We start from the raw sequence: 19,854 nt of genomic DNA on the forward strand, positions 1-19,854 counted from the left end.
TCACACGGTCATATAAACGTTGTTCATGAAGTGGAACAGAACTGGAATCTCAGCAATGCAGATTGCTATTGTGTCCTCATTTTAAAAGCAGGTAGGTTTTTTGGGTTCTGTTTGGATGCACCCTAGTACTGCAGAAGGGGAATCTGCATTTTGTTTTGCTGCTGGGACTTTCAACACCTGTGCTCAGTATTTTGAATGCACGCTTGTGATAAACTAACATTTTGAGTCACAACTTGTCTCTGGGAGCCAAATGCTCTGTCACGCTTCTAGCAGGCATTTTCTGAGAAAAATGGAGACAGCTTACCTGGTCGCAGAAGTGACTAATGTGCTAACCTGGAAGGGAAACTTTTATACAACTACAACCTTATGAACACAGCACATACTTTATTTTCTCATTGTTCTGCCCCACTGGGGAAAGGTGAGGGTATTTATATTTAGAATAATTCACTTTTATCTAGAGAAAATGCCGAACTAGCAAGCAAGAACAATTTATACACTTAGCACTAGCTGACAAGGCTTTTAAATAATAAACAGTGCCATAGCAGGTTAGAAGAATCATTCACCTTATGTAAAAGTTTGCATTGCTCTTGGTGCTGAGCATGCAAACTCCGCCACTGGAACCTCAGCCTCCCACTTAGCCACTGAAGGTATCGAACGTCAACTCTGTCTTCTGGCCCATATTCAGGTGCTATTTCAGTTGTACCCTTCTCGCTCTGAGACAGATCATCTTCACACTAAAAGCAGAAGAGAACACCAAAATATTTTAAGATAGCTTCAACATTTTCAAATCAATCAGTAGTGAAGAGCATACAACACAAATGGGCCAAAGAGGAAAAAATTCCCCCAAACTCCAGCAGTACAGAGAAATTATAATCTTTTAGAAAACAGGACTGGGAACAGCCTAAAGGAATGCTGAAGTCTGGAATTGGTACCAGCTTCTCAGCTAAAATGTGGTGAGCTGTCTCCTCTCCTGTCCTTCGTTTTCCATACCCCAGAAGACACAAAGAGAGATTCTGAAATACTAAGCATAATTTTCCTTCTGCTGCAGCCAATAAACCAACCAACCAACCAACCACCTTCACGTTCCGGATGCAATTTCTCCTTGGCTAAGGGCACAAAGCGAGACATTTCTGTCATATTGCCTTCCCAAGGAACACGGAGGGAATTCCAGCTCCCCCAGCCTCCTGCACAAGAAGATTGTTCACATTTACAAACAGACCTCCTTCTCCATTTTCAGCTAAGACTGCAGATTGCAAATGAGTAAGAGAGGAACACATGGGCTGGCCTACTTCTGATGTCAGTAACACCACTTAAAGGTGGATCTGTCAACTTCATCCAGCCTGAAGGAAGTACATACAGTAAGCAATCCATAATTCTACAGCATATAAGTAGAAATAACACAGAACTGCAAGGGCCCAGCGGTTCAGAACTGGCGTTCTCCAGCTAAGAAAGCGTCTCCCAGTTGGATTCAACACATTCTTTAAAGTAGAGACTCAAGAAGTCTACTTGAAATATGACTGTTTTCAAGAAAACACTTGAGCAGATATTTGTACCCATAGACCTCAACGGTACTTAAACATATGTGCTTCCCTGCTTCACAGACTTCCACCTTCAATAAAATCTTATCGAAATTCAGTTGGCAGGCAAAGCTGCTTGCAATTTGGATCTGCAACTAAAAATGCAAACCGCAAAAACGCAGAAATAAGGAAGTTTAATCAATCTTGCCTTAAATGCAGGTTTCAGAAGGTATATATCTGTAACGGTGATCAAATAACCCCCAATACCTGTTTTAACCTATTGCCTCAGCTGACAGTGCCTCTAATACAATGAGCGTTCGTATTATTTATAAGCACAAAAATGCTGGTCTGGTCACATAACAAAACGCATCAAGATTTGTTCCCTTTGCTCTATGGCTCAGATAAACACGTGCTATAAATCACAGCAGCACAGGGTTCATAAAGGGCTTTTCCTTTTAAAGGCACAGATTTGTCTTGAGAAAAAAAACAAAGAAACAAGGAAAAGACCACCTCCTTTGCGGCAAGCATAATGTCACTCTTTTTCCTCAGACGCTGCCAGCTTTTTGCACCAAAAACCAAAAAGCACCGAGTTGTGGAGCACTGCAGGCCTACCTACAGCACCTGCGCAGTGCAGGTCACCTTGCCACCATCAGGCGAGGTTTGTGGACTATGAAACCATACAGATATGGTTACTGGGTTGTCCCTAAACACGAGTAAACAGCTGGATATTAGTACATCAGAGAAAACATACGTGTAAACAACACTAAAACACTGCAAATAAGCAGCCAGCAAGCCATAGGGCCAAAGACAGAGCTCAGCACGTGACTCTGCCCTTCTCTCATAGCTGGGATTCCCAGACTGAAATATGCATTTCCCATCAATTACAGTTCAACTCCAACTCCCCTGGATTAGAGGCTTGAGAATAGCACAAATACTGCTCTCCTGGGGATTCATTTAAGGAAGGAATGGCATTAGACTCAATTGCTTTGGCAGCAAAATGACAAACACCACGCAGAGCTAATTTTATAGTAGCAACCTGCCTTATTAATATTAAAATAAGGAAGCCAGCCAATGCATTTTTAACAGAAACTCTATTATTTATTCCACAAACTGCGCAAAAAATTTCCTTTTGCTATGAAATACTTAGCCTGTCATAAAGGTAAACAAGGTTAAAAAAAAAAAGAGTCTTGCATATTATACTGTGACCTCAATTTCCAGAGCCATCTCCACAATCTAAAACTATTTACTGCTCTCCCAGTGCGAGAAAAATCACTAAAATACCAACCCAAGCTAGAGTCCTTGGTTCAAATATCACTGTGAATTTATCTAATCTATGCGGTAATTTGGGTGCACACCTGCGGTTACTTCTGATTTACAGAAGTGCCTATTATTTAGCCAAAGCCACAACAGGAGCAGCCAAGGCGGGCACTAAGGGCTCTCAAGAGCCTCCCCTCGCTTGGATGCTCCACACCAGCTCCGGCAGAGATAGCTCCATAGCCACTTACCAGAAAAGCTTTTTGCTTATGAAGTGTTTGCTGTAATTAACGTTTCTCTTGGATTCTATTTCAGAGAAGGAAGGCACACAGACTCCAGCTACAGAACGGTGCTGCAGGACAAAAGCCACATTGTCACACACTGATATCCCGTTGCAGTGTAGGATGTTTGTCCCGGTACACTGGCGATATCGAAGCAAACTGGAAAACGTAGACTCACCACAGCACCTGCGATGAGCACAACTGTTAAGCAGAAGCTCGAATGAAGCCTCTCAATTTCATTCCCACTGCCTCACCCCTACAAACTTTTCTGCCCTAAACGTTCACAGTACCGTTGTGAGAAGATCTCAACGTCTATTTACTAGCAAACCTGGAAAACCCAGCACAGGCCTGATGACGGTGACAGGTGTATGTTCACCCATACTCTCTTCGAGCCAATTCCTGAACTCCCAACCTGCCCACACTCACGCACAACTGGAGCCCAAGTCTCCCATGGAGAAAGATGCAGGCAAATAACCAGCTAAGCCCCATACTAAGGGCATGCTCCAGGACAGAGCAGAGCACCAGCCCAAGGAAGGTAGCTCACAAGCTACAAAAGCTACCCAAGCTCATTAAATCAACTCCGGTTTAGTCAGAGCTAAGAGCCTGTGTTTAAAATCGCTGCAAAGCACCCTAGAATTCAGTCTCTGACACAAGTTTTGCCCTCAGCATTCCTTCCCAGGCTATTTTGAGCCCAGTTGTTATGAAAAAAGATACCAGAGCATTCTCAAAACACTCGAATACACTTGTGGCTAGACAATGCAAAAAGAGTTAACACGGCCCTCGCGGGGCACTCTGTGCTGAGAAGTCAGATTCACAAAACACTGAGAAAAGCCACCAGATATAGAAGCACTTAGAAGAAAAGAATAAGGGGTGGGAGAAGGACGGGTGTGAAAAAAGACACAGGAACATATAAATGTAATTCCCATTCTATGTATCTGAGCAAACAACTTTTATGCAACTTGCTCAGAGAAATTAAAGATTAAGAAGTTTCAACTTATGGCAGAAATAAAGCCTTTCTCGTTGGTTTGAAATACAAAGCAACTCCATGTTATTGGAAATGAAAGAGCAATTTCACCCACAGCGGATGAAGATAAATTAAACAAGCATTTTGCAATATAAATAGTTCATCAAAGAACAACATAAGCATCACTGTGTTAGCAGAAATTGAGAAGGGAACATTTTTTGCACTGCTTGTTCCCTTTGAGATATGAGCATTTTAAGGACCTGGTACAGGGTTGACCTTGGTCTGTTCATACACTTTGAATAAACTCAACTCCAAAAATTGATTTAAAGTAAAATCCCATCCAGATTAAGGGGAGATCTTGAAGAAAAAAAAAAAAGGAAAACCACAAGTAGTACTGCAAAGAAAACCCTGTATTGGGCAACTTACTTAAACTTCTACAGCTTCCTAATTCGTAGAGAGCTCTTAACGCTTACACATTCTTACACGAATGCAGTTACCATGCTGAGCAAACAATACACTGGCTTAGTCTGCCCTGCACACCCAATGAAAGTGCAAAGGCCTGCGCTGCCTGCATTGCTGTGAAAACAAGGCTTCGGCAGGGCCGGCTCCCCGAGAGATGCTCTTCTGCAACGATGAGCTGCCATCTGTTGGTAAACGAAGGACCGCAGCAGGCTCTGGTTCATCCCCAGCTCACTGTAGCTCTTCCTCATAATTCATCCAAATCCCTCCAAGGACCAGCTCTCTGCTTCTGTATCTGGACGGCCACCAAACTGCTTGCTGTTCTTCCCGTGGCGAAGCAGCCCTGCTGGAACCTGCTTAACCCACGGATGTATGCACCAAGCCTAATCCCCAGCTGACAGCAACCCTCGAGCAGAGCAGCACAAAGCAGCAGCCAGTTAAACCCTCTAATGAATGCTCCCACCCTCGTACTCACTTCCGCCCGAATTAATCCGTGCCTAGACACGAACTATTTACTCATAGGTACTGCTCAAATCCTAGCTACCCTGTGCGTGCAGCCTCGTATCCCGGCGGTGGGAAGACGTGTATCTAGACCGTTCGCTGCAGGACTCGGGAGAGACAAAACAATCACATAAATCAGAGCAATAAAGTGCTTATGCAAGCTTTAACTGAGAGCTCATTCTGAGCAGCTCGTAATTCACACAATGGTTTTCATGTGACATAACATATGTTAATCAATGTAATTACATATCTTTAAATAGGGTAGAGTTTTTTTTAAAATTAAACACCGTAGCCAGAAGTACCAGAGCATCAGACCCACCTTCCTGATCCAGCCCTATATCTATCAGTGGGAGGGAAAACATGAAAAGGAACAATTCAAATACATGGATGTGAAAGGGGCAACACTATTTTCATTAACAGCTCCATCAACATTAATTGGATTTCCTCCTAGACAAGGCAGGATCCAGATAGCTGTGTGCATGAGGAGACAGGGATGGTGTAAGAAACCTCTCCCATGGGATGCACACAGCAATTAGGTACCTAGATACCCACAAACATAAGTGCTCACAAAGTCGAAGTGATACAAATGACTGCTTTATGTATTCAGACAACACAGAGAAGCCAAGTTACTGAAATAAACACCCGGTAAGGCAGACCGTAACTCACAGAATCCCGCGTTCTGCAGGGCTCAGTGAATGCAACGCAGATAATGCCTGCAGCTGCAGTCCTGCGTGCTCACACCCATCTTGCTCCACTGGGGCAAGGCAGCTGGACATCAGCAGCAAGTCTGGAGCAAGGGGCTAGGAGAACAATAAATAACTGCCCTCCGCGAGAGGAGAGGCAGAGCTCTGCCATATATAAGAAGGCCTGCCAAGGCTTTCCTTCCATGTCCATGTTGTTCTCCTGAGGAAGGAGTGCTTTCCTTCAAAAGATCTTGCAGTGAGAGTTAACCCTTTTCACATAAGTGGGACACCAAAAGTAGAGGGTGTTCCCATTTAAATCAAAAGGGCAAAGATAACCAGAAGGTACCAAAAGGTCCTGCCTGCTCCCTGCCGCTGGAGGGCAGGAGAGACACCGAATAATTTTAACATTCCCCAGCACCCATTTTAGCAAAGTACGCAGTACCAGCATCACTACGGTAAGGCTTCCCATTAGCACATCAGTCCTCACCTTCCTCTCAGCCTGGAGCTCAAAGGGCTCCAGGAATTGCTGGGAGAACCCCGTCAGCTGTAAGTCACAGGTTCAAACAATTTAGCATTTATTTGAAATTCAGATATTACCCAAAGAAACAACAAATTCAGTAAATGACCTCTGTGAAAAGCCTAAATTATAAGCCTTTTTGATCATTTCAGACACCTTTTAGAGTGTTTTAACTTCACATACTGTCTCAAAAAAAGCTTAAGAGTGTATTCACTACGTCAGGCAAAAATAAATGTTGCCAACCATAAATTTTCCGCTAGTCTCTAGCAAAAGTTAGGGGAGACAAATTCTGCAGAAGAAACTTTAGGGATCCTGTGCCCTCTATTTAGCTTTCAGGGTCTTTAAAAATAGCGTACATTAACAGCTACTATAATATGGCAATGGTAGTAGCAAAAAGATAAATCGTGAGAGTTAAAGTTAGACAGGAGGTCAAACAGAACAGAAGTGTAAGCAAAGGGAATAGGGGAGGCAAATCAAAAATGAAAGCTGACAGGCTAATATAGCCCGTAAAAACATGGAAAGTAATTATGCTTCTAAGTCAGAATCAATAGGTTAATAAGATTCCCTCCTTTTCTCCATGTTGTAATAGGTTAAAAGGGGAAAAAAAAAAACACAGAAAATTGCTGTTTTCTGTCACTAGTGTCAAAGGTGTCCTGGTTCTGTACTGGGGTGGGTGGTAACATCAAGCTGGGCTACGTTCACACTTCCATCTAGTAACGTGGTTTATGGAACAGCAGTGCCAGGCGAGACTTCTGGAAGTAAAAGGCATCCTGACAGCAAGATTAGAAATCGGGCAGAAGTCTCACACTATATTGGAAATAGCCAGCGAGCCAAGCTAGACTGTGACAAACAAAAGATTAATCAAATTGCAAACCCAAGAGTCAGAAGGCACATTTAGTTTCATTTCCCCCCACACAAGAAGTAATGAAACTGAGCTCACTTTGGCATGCTAGCGAGACACCCATGAATTCCAAGTACACCAGCCATAACAGCTCTATTTGTTGATTACCACGAATTCACAAAAAGGGAGGGGAGTCCAATTTCACACAGAGGGCAAGAAGCAGGCAGAGGGAATTACTGGAACCAAGAACAAGTGTTTGTACAACACGGCTTGGTGATAATGAGGGAAATAACATCGTTACCCTCATCTAAAAACTCCACAGCCTCCACACATAATTAAATTATTGGGCATATAGATTAATTTCAGCTGTAGAAATAATACCAGTACAGGCCACATACCTCCACAGGAACAGAAGGAATGCATGCCCACAGAGCACTGCTATTATCTGCACAAGCCACTGCACAGATTTGGATAAAGCTGTGGTATTATCAGTAAAATTTAAAAAGCAAAGCAAAAATCAGTCAAATGCTGAATATGCTAAAAAGGCAGGTTTATATCAAACAATTATCTGCTTCTTAAAGAGCCAGGGAGAGAGAGAATGAGAACTCTCCAGGTCTGTTTTATAGGTTTAGTACAGGACAGTTTTGGTGATGAGTGGCAGAGAAAAAACGAGCAATTGCACTTTCATTGTTATGGCTTTATACACAGGGTTCAGGCTTTACTGACACTACTGGATGTTTATTTTATTCTATTTTGCCTTTAGCTGTGGGCAGCCAATGCTTCTATCAGGTTTCTCTCAAGGTCCTCTCATTCTTTGTCTTCCTTCCTGGGTGAAGATCACCCAGACACTCTGCAAGAGATATCTGGCATAAAGTTTTGGTCAGCGACATGTCAGTAGGCTACAAGGCATAAACAGCTAAATAAGGTACAGAGACTCAGCACAACTAGCAGAATTCCCCCGTAGGATGCGAGAACCCTGGTTTCATGGAGGAACCTATACCTCTCAGAATTAACGGGTTTGATTTGGAGAGAAATGGTGGCTGCTGCCCTGTCTGGCAGTTGTAGAAGCACTGAATTTGCCTGTGAATCTTCACAATTCAAATTAAAAAGTCCACCAACTTCACAGGCATGAATCCAAGAGAAAGAATCACCCTGGGAAGAGTCCATTATCTTGTCAAATTGGGTAGGACTTGTCACAGGTAATTCTTTGTGTTTTAAACACTGTTTTTTCAGATGTGGTGGTTTTTGGTCTGTTTTTCAACTTTCCCCAGTAGTCTAGGATTTTCATATGGAATCAGTGAACAACAGTTGAGAATATTCCTTATGTACACAACCAACCAAAGAAGCCAAATCCAACATCCCTGCAGTGCTTGTTTGAGACAGAAGTCCACGCAGGGTGTAAAAAGCCTTTCAAGACAGTGTCCCTCAGCTAATCACCCAGTGCTTTAAGGCCATAACAGGTGAGAATTCCCAAGCAGACACATCAGTAAAACTACGTGAACCTCCAATTCAGATTGCACTCGGGTCTTTAAAGGACTAATAGAATTAGTGATTTTTTACTTATCTATTTCAAAGAGTTGACTAATGCAATATTTGAACTTTCACTTACCACCTCTGGTGTCATCAACCTGCTGACAAACCCGTACAGTAAATTCACAGAACGCACTTGAACCGCAGCAGGCAAGCACTAGAGCTTGACATTCACTGCCTACCCCATCTTCCCTCTCCTATTCCTCCTGCACGGCAACTGGGGTTCCAGTCAGCTCTTTTAACGGTCTCCCCACTCGGTTTATAAGTTTCATAATCTAGAAGAGAGCCATGGGTGGAAGGGGCAGCGTCTCCCTCCATCCTGCTAGCTGGCACATCCTGCGGCAGGAACGTCGCACCTGGCTCAGCAGAGACACTGCAGCATTGCCCTGTTAAAAACATGAGCTGGAGGCCACACCAGACAAGGTGCCCTGAAAGATTCTCCTAACACATCAAAGCAGTCAACCCATATAATCATCCCAGGTTACTAACCATACCTGTCCTTACCAATAACTACCCTCAAGATAATTATTTTTTTTAATTATTTCAGACACATTAAGCACTAGCTCCTAGCACCCTAACCCTTTCATCATGCTTTTACTGCTGTTTAGCTTATAATTTTAGAAATCACTTAACTTTTGACTCTGGAGATCTAAGTGCCTGTAAAATTAAGCTTGTTGGATGCCTTCCCGAGCTCAGGATCTTAAAGCTCTGAATCCCTTGCAGCGGCTGAGCTCAATGTCCATCATGTGTCATGAATACCCTTGTCCCTCTATAAATAACTGGCCTGAAATCCTTTAGATGGAAGTGTTCAATTTGCAGGGGGAAAAAAAACCTGTGTTGCTAAGGAACTGCAAAGAAGAAAAGGCCATAGAGAGGTAATCTGAAATGAAATGAACAGAATTAATTTAATTGGCCCTTGATATGTTGGGTATTTGGCATATTATCAGCAATTTAGCTGCCTGTAAGCTTTGTTTCAAACATAGCCTGAAAGAATAGTCCTCACTGCATCCTTAATTTTGGGATTAGCTGCATTCTCTCCTCTTCGTACAAAAGAGCCTGTCCACATCTGTGGATTTACAACAAAATTTTAAAAGCAAGCCACATGCACATCAGCTGAACTACAGCTATGCCTACAGTTCTTGAGACTCCATGTTTTTAGATGAAGACGAAGGGGAGGGATTTTCTTCACATTTATTCTCTCTAGTAGACCAACAGATGTGCTTTCCTGGTAAGTACTGGCTTCCATGCTTTGCTGATTTTGGCAGAGATCTTGGCAGTGCACAGAACCAAATAGTATTTCAAGGATTTTTGTTTTGCGACATTTTCGTTTCAAGAAAATATTTTCAATTGTTTATAATACGTTTTTAAAAAGGCTCCATGTGCTGGAACATTTTTCAGGCTCTTTCTCAGCTGAGAACTTCGGTTGTTTTAAAAAAAGAAACCGAAATGCTCTTTAAGACCGATCTTTCTCTAGTGAAAATTTTTCTAGTTGTCCTGCCTTTTCCTTCAATTTACTCAAATAGAAGAGAGTTGCAATTGCAGAGACTGCATCTCTGGCATGTTTAGAAATGTCTGTACAATCTGTTATGCATCTTCCAACACTTCAGTTTAAGTACCAGAAAAGCCTGGTATTTAACATTCAGAGTCAAAATTGCAGCACTTCAGTTGTTTAGGCTGTACTTTAACTTACAAGATATCGGGTGTCAAAGCGACAACCTCACCTTCTTTCCTTCCTTCCTATGGTTTTAGGGGGCTAAAACATTGTCTGAGCGGGTACCAAGGAAGGTATCCCACAAAGTAACACTACAATAGCTATCACACTTTTATTCAACAGACAGGTTTTCCTGAGTGGAATACAAGGAACTGATTTATTACGATTAGAAGGTGTGTGACCCACCTATCTTCTAGTTCACACCCATCATTATCTCCTGAATTTCTAGATCATCATTTCATTTCTAGATCATCATTTGCTCAGGTTTTACTGGTCAATTTGATTGGTTTTGTAATTATCAACCAAAAGATAAGGTCTCTCCCCGAAAATTCTGTTTAACTTCCTTGTGATACAGAATCTCAAAGCACGCTGTTTACATGTCCTCCACCACTACAACCTATCATTTCTTTCCTTAAGAACAACTGTTTTTATTAGTTTTATTACTTGCAAGTTTTGTAATGAAAACTTTCTAGGTGAATACCAAAGAAGAACATCACCATCAATACAATGAGCCTTACATACACACACTAACTCCAACTCCCAGTTTATAAACTTTTTTGTCTGACCTATCAAAAAAAAAAAAATCCAGACCTGTAAACCTTTACAAACACTGTTTTGGACAGTTATTGGAAAAAAAACATGAAAAATGTATTTTTTTGAGAAACACAGGTGGAGCAGATTACAATTGACACGAAAGGCACAGCAATAAATTGCTTAATGCCTCTCCGTGTGGACATATGAGATAACATTCTTTTACCATAGTTACTTCAGCTTATTTTGGAAAAGGCGAAACTTAGTCCTTCAGAGAAAATAATGTACGTGCTGCCCTATTTCCTGAATTCATGTTGCTGCTACACTTCATTCATCCCTCTTTTGTAATAGAAATTAAGGATCAGAAGAAAAAAAATCTGCTATCACACAACAAAAAGCAAGAAAAAACAAGAAGCTTAAAGGAAAAGTGTCTTCACAAGTGTGTTGCTCCTAAGGTCTTGAGGTGCCCTTCCCATCACCAGAGGGCACCACCACTCACACCCAGCACACCCGGCACTACCTTGCAGCTCTTCCGCTCCCTTTTTTGTGCAGCAATTGGAGCGTAGTAAGTGTGGACTGTTTTCCCAAAATACTGCTCATAAGGTTGTTACAGAAATGACTCTTCCCTTCAAATTATTTCCCGTTTAGCAACCATCTATATAGTAACACGTGCTCTTAAATGCAAGGGATGGGTTCTAAAAGCAGTTATCCTTTATCCATGTTATAACGTGGGCTCGGGGCTTTTTTTTTTTTTTTGCCTTCCCCCCCCGTCCCGATCACGTACACTGCAGCTAAAGTAGACACACAGCTATCCTCACGTTACTGCAGACCAGGCTTTCTGCATGCTAACATCTTTTTATTGATCGAAACACAATTGTATACCTCATTGTTCTCTCAAGGAAGCTACAAGGTCATTAGTTACCCCAAGTAACTACTGTCATCAGTCATGTCATTAGTTACCCCAAGATGTTTTCTTAAAGTGCTGTTTGCCTTAGGATTACTTGCTTTACCCTGTGCCAACAGACCCAGCATTCACAGCTCACCTGTTTGCCTACCTCCACTTCCATGCCTACAGCCTGGAAGCAGAGATCAGTGACATGCACTTACCTGCACTCCTCCTAACTGGTCTCATCTATACCGCAAGGAAAAAAATAGTGACAGCATTCACTCAGGGAGGGGAGTGTGAGAAAGAGAAGGAACCCAGATCACCTGCACACAGAAAGATTAGAGAAGGGAAAGAAAACAGGTTCCAGCTGCTGGCCCCTGCAACTTTTTTATAAAGCTAGTGTAAGGCATTTATTTTTAAGAGCACCACGATACCACACACTGTGCGCTACCCACTAATGATAACACAGCTTCTGTCACAGAACATTACTTAGGGATGGACGAGGTGGAAGGACACGAACAGGCTCACCATGCACACAGAGGTTTCATCTCCAGTCCTCACTCTGTTCCGAGCCAAGAGCTGTTCCAAGAGGCTGATTCTGTGCAGCAGCCAGGAAAATGCCAGCAGCAGCTCCCGGCTACCTGCTGAGCCATCGGAGGGGAGCCGATAGAGCTCTGGCCTGCCATAGCCATGGTACCACAGTGCTGACTTTACAAACCTAATTTGGGTATCTGAAAAGAAGAAAACAATCACGAATAACACACTGTGCTACTCAACGCGTTCACCCATTCAGTTCCAGAAACTGTTGCTCTGAGAATAAGATTTTTAATTAAGCCTAAGGTTAATGGAAGGCAGTGGAGAGCAGAGTTCGGTACTTTATTCGACAACTGACAAAGGAAGGTGGTAACAGGTAAGAGATTTCCTTATGCTGTCCCATTCTGATCTACAGAAATTACTGCTAAGGGAAATGAAAAATTCAGAGTTGAGATCGAGGCTTCATGTAGATTAACAAAAGCAAAAGAGGTAAATAGCCATCCTCACTTTACCAGGACTCCAATTCACCTCTTCATTTTTTATGAGCCACCAAGCATCCTATGAATTAGTAAATACCTCGAGTCACTTGACTCCTGAACGAAACTGGAATTCAGAGATAGGAGTTTCGCAGCCTGCTGCAAATCTCTAAGCAGCAGTGGGCAGGCAGAGATAACGCGGCACACCACGCTGCATACCAGACTGCACGGACTGGTTAGTTCTCAGGAATGCTCCAATCCATATTCCTTCACACCAGCAAATTTTACCTGACAGCTACAAGACAGGCACTACAGAACTGTGAAATACAGATGAAAGAAAGATAAAATTTTTATACAAACAGGTTCTGCCCAGGAAGCCTCAGCTCTGTACCAGGTAAAGTAGTCAAAACTGTAATAAAGAACACAACTAGGGGGCACAATGATAACCCATATATGCTGGGGAAGAACCAACAGCTGCTGTAAAAGTAAGCCCTGCTGAAAAAGCTGCTGGAGTTCTGCAAAGGCAACAACATGTGAGTGGTTGAGAAAGATTCAACTGATGCAGGACGCTTAGATTTCCCAGAGGCATTCAGCTAGCAAAAAGAAACTAAGCCAGTAGGGTGAGCTTGCACCAAGAAGTGACTAGCAGACGAGAATCAGAGGGTGGGAACACGCAGTGGTTTCACAAGAGGGCTCTGAGCCAAACCTCTGCTGTTCAACTCAAAATGACAAGGACGATATGATAGCGACAGAAAGATTGGTGCTGACGTGCAATTACTCTGTGGTAAGGAATGCGAGCTGATAATGAAAAGCTTGGACTCGCTAGGTTCTGTGATTTGAAAACGACAGATAAAATTCCTTTAAAAAATAATGAAAAATGATGCACACGAGGGAAAAAAACAATCCTAACTTTTCTGACATGGCAACAGGCCTGGAACTGACCACTGCACTCTGGAACACAATTTTCCTGACAATACTACACTCGACCCTCTATATATCCAAAAGCGACCAAATGCAAGAAGTCTAAAAAGGAACCTAGACAGAACACAGGGAAGAACATTATATATCTGTCTATACCCACAATGACCCCACAACATCTCAAACTCTGTGTTACTTCATTTCTTCAGTCCCAGAAGGGCTACGGAAGATTTTGAAAAAGGTAAGAGAAAGGATAAGTAAGATCACAAACCCAGAACGGCTTCATTTTAAGAAACGACAGCATAGGCAAAGGAAGGACTGAGAATGAGTATGACAAAACTCTTTAAAGCAAAGTCGTGCCCTCTGGTTTGGGAAGCCTACGATGTAAATTAGTGAAAGCTGAAAGACTTAACTCCTGGAAGCGTCCCTGTGTACTTGTCCTGTCCTTTGCCCTGGGCCTCCATTTTTGACAGCTGTCAGTATTGGACAGAGTTGGAGGAACCTTCGGTTTGATCCAGCTGAGGATCCAGTCTTACAAGGTAAGTAAAAAAGCTGCTCTCCCTTTCCAGTGTAAGGCTTCAGCATCTCCATAAGGCTTCATGAAAAAGGTACACACACACCAGTAACAAAGCACAAGCCTCAAGCAATCAGGGACTGTCAGTGCTGTCCTTAATTAACATACTCATTCATCACATTACCTACTCATTTGTCTGCTCCTTGGCCACTTGTCCTAAAAACATCCCTCAGCAGCCACACGCGCTGTAATCATTCTTTTGTCTAGCATCGACTGCCGAAGCTCAAGAACTACATCACGACCGACTTCAAAACAAAAATGAGAAAAACAATACTGCTCTCAAAAGGAATTGGTTAATTATAAGAGGCTCTCACAGTGGAAAGAGAGTCTTGATTTGCAAAATGCTAAGGGAGTCGTATCTACTGAAAATAACACAAAGCCAAGACAGAACGAGGAGCCGTAACCTGACTTGTGCTGGTAACCCAACAGGAGCAGGGCACTGCTGCAGCTCTGCTGAGGCTGGAAGGAGCTGGTAGCCACAGAGCCATCAAGCTCCTTGTGCTTTGACAAAACAGAGGAAGGTGAGTTTGCACCGTTCCAACAACCTCAGAATTTAGGGAAAGAAGCGTGTGCACCCATGAGGAGACACCAACGTCCAGAGTGCTCTTCAATCCACACACACAGCTGAAAATGCTACACACCACTATTATACATCTTCAGCAACAGGAGTGGGAACGTGTGACTGACCACGTGAAAGTTACACATGAATTCCTGGCAAAGATATTCCTAAAACTGAAGAAAAAACATCAGGAGCATGATTAAGCAGGCAATGTGAGGGTGCAGAGCTACTAAATTTTTGCTGGACCGGTGTTCTGCAGGGCACAGCCTCTGCACAGATGTGTGACAATTGCTTTTACACCTAGCCTGCTTTGGCACCACAGACAAAAAGGAAACCCAAACCTCTAAATGACTGTTTGCTCTTTCTGTAGGACATGTGAATATTAAAAAACGAGCAGCTTCCCAGCATGATGCTAGGGTGGCAGAGATGCCCAGGGTTTGCTCAAAGTCTTGCCATAGATATACACTCCAATCACACGTACAGGAGAGCACTCGGATCTTAAGAGGTTTTATTTTGACCACTACTGAACATGCTCATATTAGCTGGATTTTCGTGCTTCCCTTTCCTCTTCCTTGCACATTTGTCATTGTCAAGAAAGGAACAGCTGTAACAGGTTAAGGCAGAAACACTCCAAGAGGAAGGAAGATCAGCACCTGCTTTCCCTCTTTCTCAGAGCAAAGAAGTGAGATGTGCTGCCATCTGCAGTTCAGGGAGCTCCCTGAGGAATCACCTATCAAAGAGATGGAATAGAGCAAGCTAGGGTTTTTTTTGTTTTTTCCCCCTCCCTTTTTAGTCATTTCCCTCCCCTGCCAGATCACTTGGGACCAGACCCACCAAGGCAGTTTGCCACCTGAATTTCTGTGTTGCTCTGGTCCTTCATCTCCCCATTTCAGCTGTCTCTCTGCAAGACGCTGCCCTCCTCCAAGAAGGTGTGACTGCTGTGCGCATCAGGCAGGAATCGTGGGCAGGTGGTCCAGGCATGGATCTGGGACGGGGGCTCAAAGAGTCACAGCGCCTTTCTAGAAAGCCTAAGTGACCTTACAGAAGTCACTCAGTTCTTCCCATCTCCACAATGCTCTGCCTTGTAAGGATACAGCCCTGAGATAAGTGGCAGTGGAGGCTATATAAGTACCAAAAAACAAGATGGATTCTTCCAAAACATGCAGCCAAGAGAGAGCAAAAACATCACGCAGATAAGCAGATAATGCCAGTCACTCGAACACCTTCTCTTTGCCAACATTTTCTTCCAGCATTTTATTAGGATTAGGCAATCTATATAGAAAGACCCACTCAGTCTTTCCAACTAATTCCTTTCTGCATGCACATTATTTATAAAAACATGTTCAGCAAATAAAAGCAAGCTGTGGATGAACCTCACGGTTCAGTTCTCTTAAAACCGTACTCCAGCTGTGCTCTTCTGCTTCATGAATCCCACAGAATGTCTCAGTGAATTACAAGAAGATTTTCAAATAAGGGTTAGGCATTGGTCTAGCAGGCTAAGATGGAAAGAAACTAAATCAAGTATAAGAACAGACAGATACGTAACTTCACACACTCAGACAAGAAACACCTGCAGAGGCAGCGGCTGCTGCAGAAGATAATTTTCCACTTTATTTGTCAAACAAAAACATGTTGCAGCTCCACACCTCTTTCTTATACTAGAAAAATGGAGTTGCAGCTCCAGAAAAGGAACATCTCCTCCAACTATCGAAATGCACATTGCACTGCTACCTGGTGTGGCCGTTAACCAGGTCCCTCAGCCTCTGTCAAGAAAGAGCAACATGAAACCACTAATCGTGACTTGCTTCATCAGTAAAGTCGTGCCCAGAGTGCCACTGCACAGCTTGCTTTGTCTTGTACTCCGCTAATGAGAGATCCACTGCTCTGACATGCCAGAGTGTATTAAATGCTTCCCACCACAGTTTAGGATGAGCGCTTTGTACTAAAGGAAGAAAAAATTCTTCCAAAGTAGAAAACCGAAACGTTTGCAGAATTTTATAACCACTGACTGAAAGACTTCAGTAGGGTTTCTGGGTTGTTTTTGCACGAATGCGGTAGTTCCTACACTTTAAATCATCGATCTGTATGGAATTTCTTGTATGTGATTTTTCAAATATTCTCATTTTTGCCAGTAGGGCTGTAAAATATATCACCCATTTAAAAACATAAAGCAGAATGTTTTTCTAAACAGCCTCACATTACACCAATAAAAAGGGAATGACCATTCAAAGCAAATCTTAATCTTCTCTAAAATTCATTTATATAACAAGAACAGAAACCAACAAAAGCTATTAACGTGAAACAGAAATACACCCTGGGAGTGCAACGTGGAAAGTCATTTGATTGAAAGGGTTTCCCAAACTGAAGGAACAATTTTTACGTGAAAGTCTCTCCTTTTCCATGGGGAAAAATCCGTAAGCGCGTTCTGTCCTTGCAACGCATTGCTTTATCCTAGCATCTCACGAGCACAAGTGGACCAACATCTTACGTGTTGTCCTCGAAATGCAGGTCTCGCTTTACAGAGTAACAAAAAGAGAACCACTGTAGCCCCGGCAACACACACAGACTACAGACCAAAACTTTAACAAGTTTGCAAAACTTTGGAAAAAACTTTTGTCCTAAAAAAAGTCAGATTTTTGTTTAAAAAAAAACAAAAGACCATTTGAGTAGGGCTTCTCTTTTCCAAAAAGCTGTTCCAATGCCTACGCACAGAGCATCCCTCGTACTGGGTTCATAGCCTTCCTCTGGCATATGGCAAGTGCTACTGCTGGGTTTTAGCTAAGATAATTAAAAGGTTGTACAAAACCAGCAAAGAAAGGCAAGCCTGATCCAGGGACCAAAGCACTAGACTTGAATTAGAGGAATCTGTTTCAATTCCTTGCTGTTCTACAGAATCCTGTACAGAGCTGAGGAAGTTATTTAGTCCTTAATGAAGCGGAAGACTTGGGTTTTCCATGAAATAAATACATGAAAGACCACAACTGCTCCAGAGCTGGGACAGACAGTGAAATATTGATCCTATTCACAGTGGGCAACCCACTCACCTGACAATCTACCAGTAACAACTGGGTTTGCTCTCTCTAGAGCCAGCAACCTGCCACATGCATCCAGAAATCCTGTCTAAAAATGCTGCTAGTAATTAGTATGGGAGCAGCCAGGTTACAGTGAGATTGCAACCTCACAAAGCTGTCATGGACAGCCAATAAATTGACTTACCAAACAGTTGCACGCAGCAGACTGTGGATCAGCAGAAAACAAAGGACAGCTGAATGAAAAGTAGCAGTCCTGTCTGTAACAGAACCATGCCAATTTCCTGCTGAGCTACCAGCAAAAGCACACAGGTGCTGCTCCACATTCCTTGAAACGTATCAGCCACAATGCTCAGCCTTTATTTTTAAAAAAGACTGTCTCCAGAGACATCAGTTTCCCAACTCTTTAGGGGCTTAACCAACTTTTTTTTTTTCCTTTTAGCTTTTGTGGACTGATTTTAAGTGGTTTCAGTGTGCGGAGACCTCTATACATCAGAGATGATCCTTTCTTCCTACACTGAAAGGGCTCTGAATCCTGGAGTGGAGAGGGAAACCTGAAGAGTAGTATCAAATTTGGAATGGCACGTATTTAAGAAATAATTAGTGCTCTATCATTATGAGAAGCCAGCCTTTATACAGCTTCTCTCTGCAGTAGAAGCCCCATCCAGAGATATTTATGGTCCCTCTAAAATACTCATATGCATTTTTATTTTGTTGTTTTGTCTAGAACTTCATTCTAAAACACTGTCTTCATGGTTCATATGTTATAATTCATTGCCCTGACATAGGACTTGATAGAAAATTAACCATAATATCATGCATCATATGCAGAATGGGGAAAGAACAGATCATGGGGAACATAAATCTACTTCTGTAATTATCTCTACAGATTCTCAGAACACGTAAGAATATCACAGAGTTTTACCTGCAGTGAAACGTGTAAGGGAAGCAAGAGACCCTAGCAGACACAAGAACATCCCATTTTCCTGGATAACAGAACCAAACAAGAGCATACCTGTCTGCACATTTGTGATAAAACAGCGAGAGCCAGTGGCATAAACTAGTTCCTCAGAATGGAGCACTCCTTACTGAGAGTGACTAACCCAAAAAAAAAGGTGCTACAACACCAGCCCCAGTAGATCCCTGGGACAGACAAAGCGGCCAGCCATGGTTACCTATGGCATCACACTCGGTCCACTTGCTTCCGTGGATTTGTTTCAGGAGAGCATAGAGCAGCCTCCAGAAATCCAGGGTCTGCAAAAGAACAAGAACAGAGGGAGATCAGCACGCACACACACAAAAAATCCACCACAGATTCAGGATTCAGCCTTAAATAAGCAACGAAGCCTGTAAATGAGCATCAGTTGTTGCACGGGAGGGCACACCTGAGACCCGTATGTGAGCATCAGGTGTGGCACAGGAGGGCACAGCTGCATCCTGCCAGCTCCCCTGTCCCATTCAGGCCTTCGCTGCCTGATGAACGCTACCTAAGGGCAGGTGCCCTTGGAAAGGGATGCTGGTGCTGGCCGTACCACGCAGCCTAGCACTGCTCCCCTCTACCCCAGAGGCAGCTGTATCCGCTCCAACACCGCCACAGCACGTCCCCGCTCTGCTGTCACCGAGATGAGGCCGTGACAGCGCCCACAGTTCACAAACGGGAGGCAGCAGCACCCACTGAGCTGGGGACGGAGCTGGAGCTCCCTTCACCCGGCGGGCTGGAGAGCTCCTCTTGCCCGCACAAGGCCAGCCGCTCGCCCGCAATGACTCGCGCCGCTGGCATTTCACTCAGCTCTCGTAAAAGCTTTAAAATAGCCAACTGCGAGCTCAGCGCCCGCGGCAGCCCCTCACCGCCCGGCCCCCCCCCGCTTCCCCCTGCCGCTCGCCGAGCCGGGGCAGGCTGCGGGGGCGCGGCGGGAGCCCCGGGCTCACCGCCTGAGGCCGGTCCAACTTGGCCCGGCGCAGGGCTTCGGGCACCAGCCGGGCCCGGGGCGGCAGGGCCCGGCACAGCGCCCCCACGGCCCCCGGCAGCGCCCGGCCCCGCGGCATGGCCTCGCCCCGTCCCGGCGCCCCGCTGCCGGGCCCGGCCCCT

At 43.8% G+C, this 19,854-nt stretch overlaps 1 protein-coding gene across 4 annotated transcripts in view; it reads right to left on the bottom strand.

Annotated features, from left to right (window-relative positions):
* TEDC1 (tubulin epsilon and delta complex 1) overlaps positions 1 to 19,854 on the bottom strand; it is a 69,899-nt gene extending 50,045 nt beyond the window's left edge. For 2 of the 4 annotated variants that reach the window (XM_083847654.1, XM_083847653.1), the window contains exons 1-4: positions 19,695 to 19,854; positions 18,941 to 19,019; positions 12,204 to 12,406; positions 564 to 734 (exon numbers count right to left, since the gene is read on the bottom strand). In XM_083847654.1, coding sequence (XP_083703780.1) covers positions 564 to 734; positions 12,204 to 12,406; positions 18,941 to 19,019; positions 19,695 to 19,811 — 570 coding nt within the window. In that variant the 5' untranslated portion in view covers positions 19,812 to 19,854. The remainder of the gene's footprint in view (positions 1 to 563; positions 735 to 12,203; positions 12,407 to 18,940; positions 19,020 to 19,694) is intronic. The other 2 variants (XM_083847656.1, XM_083847655.1) reach the window with 1 other exon arrangement.

The sequence above is a fragment of the Anser anser genome (assembly GCF_964211835.1).
Source record: "Anser anser genome assembly, chromosome: 8".
Taxonomy (NCBI): domain Eukaryota; kingdom Metazoa; phylum Chordata; class Aves; order Anseriformes; family Anatidae; genus Anser; species Anser anser.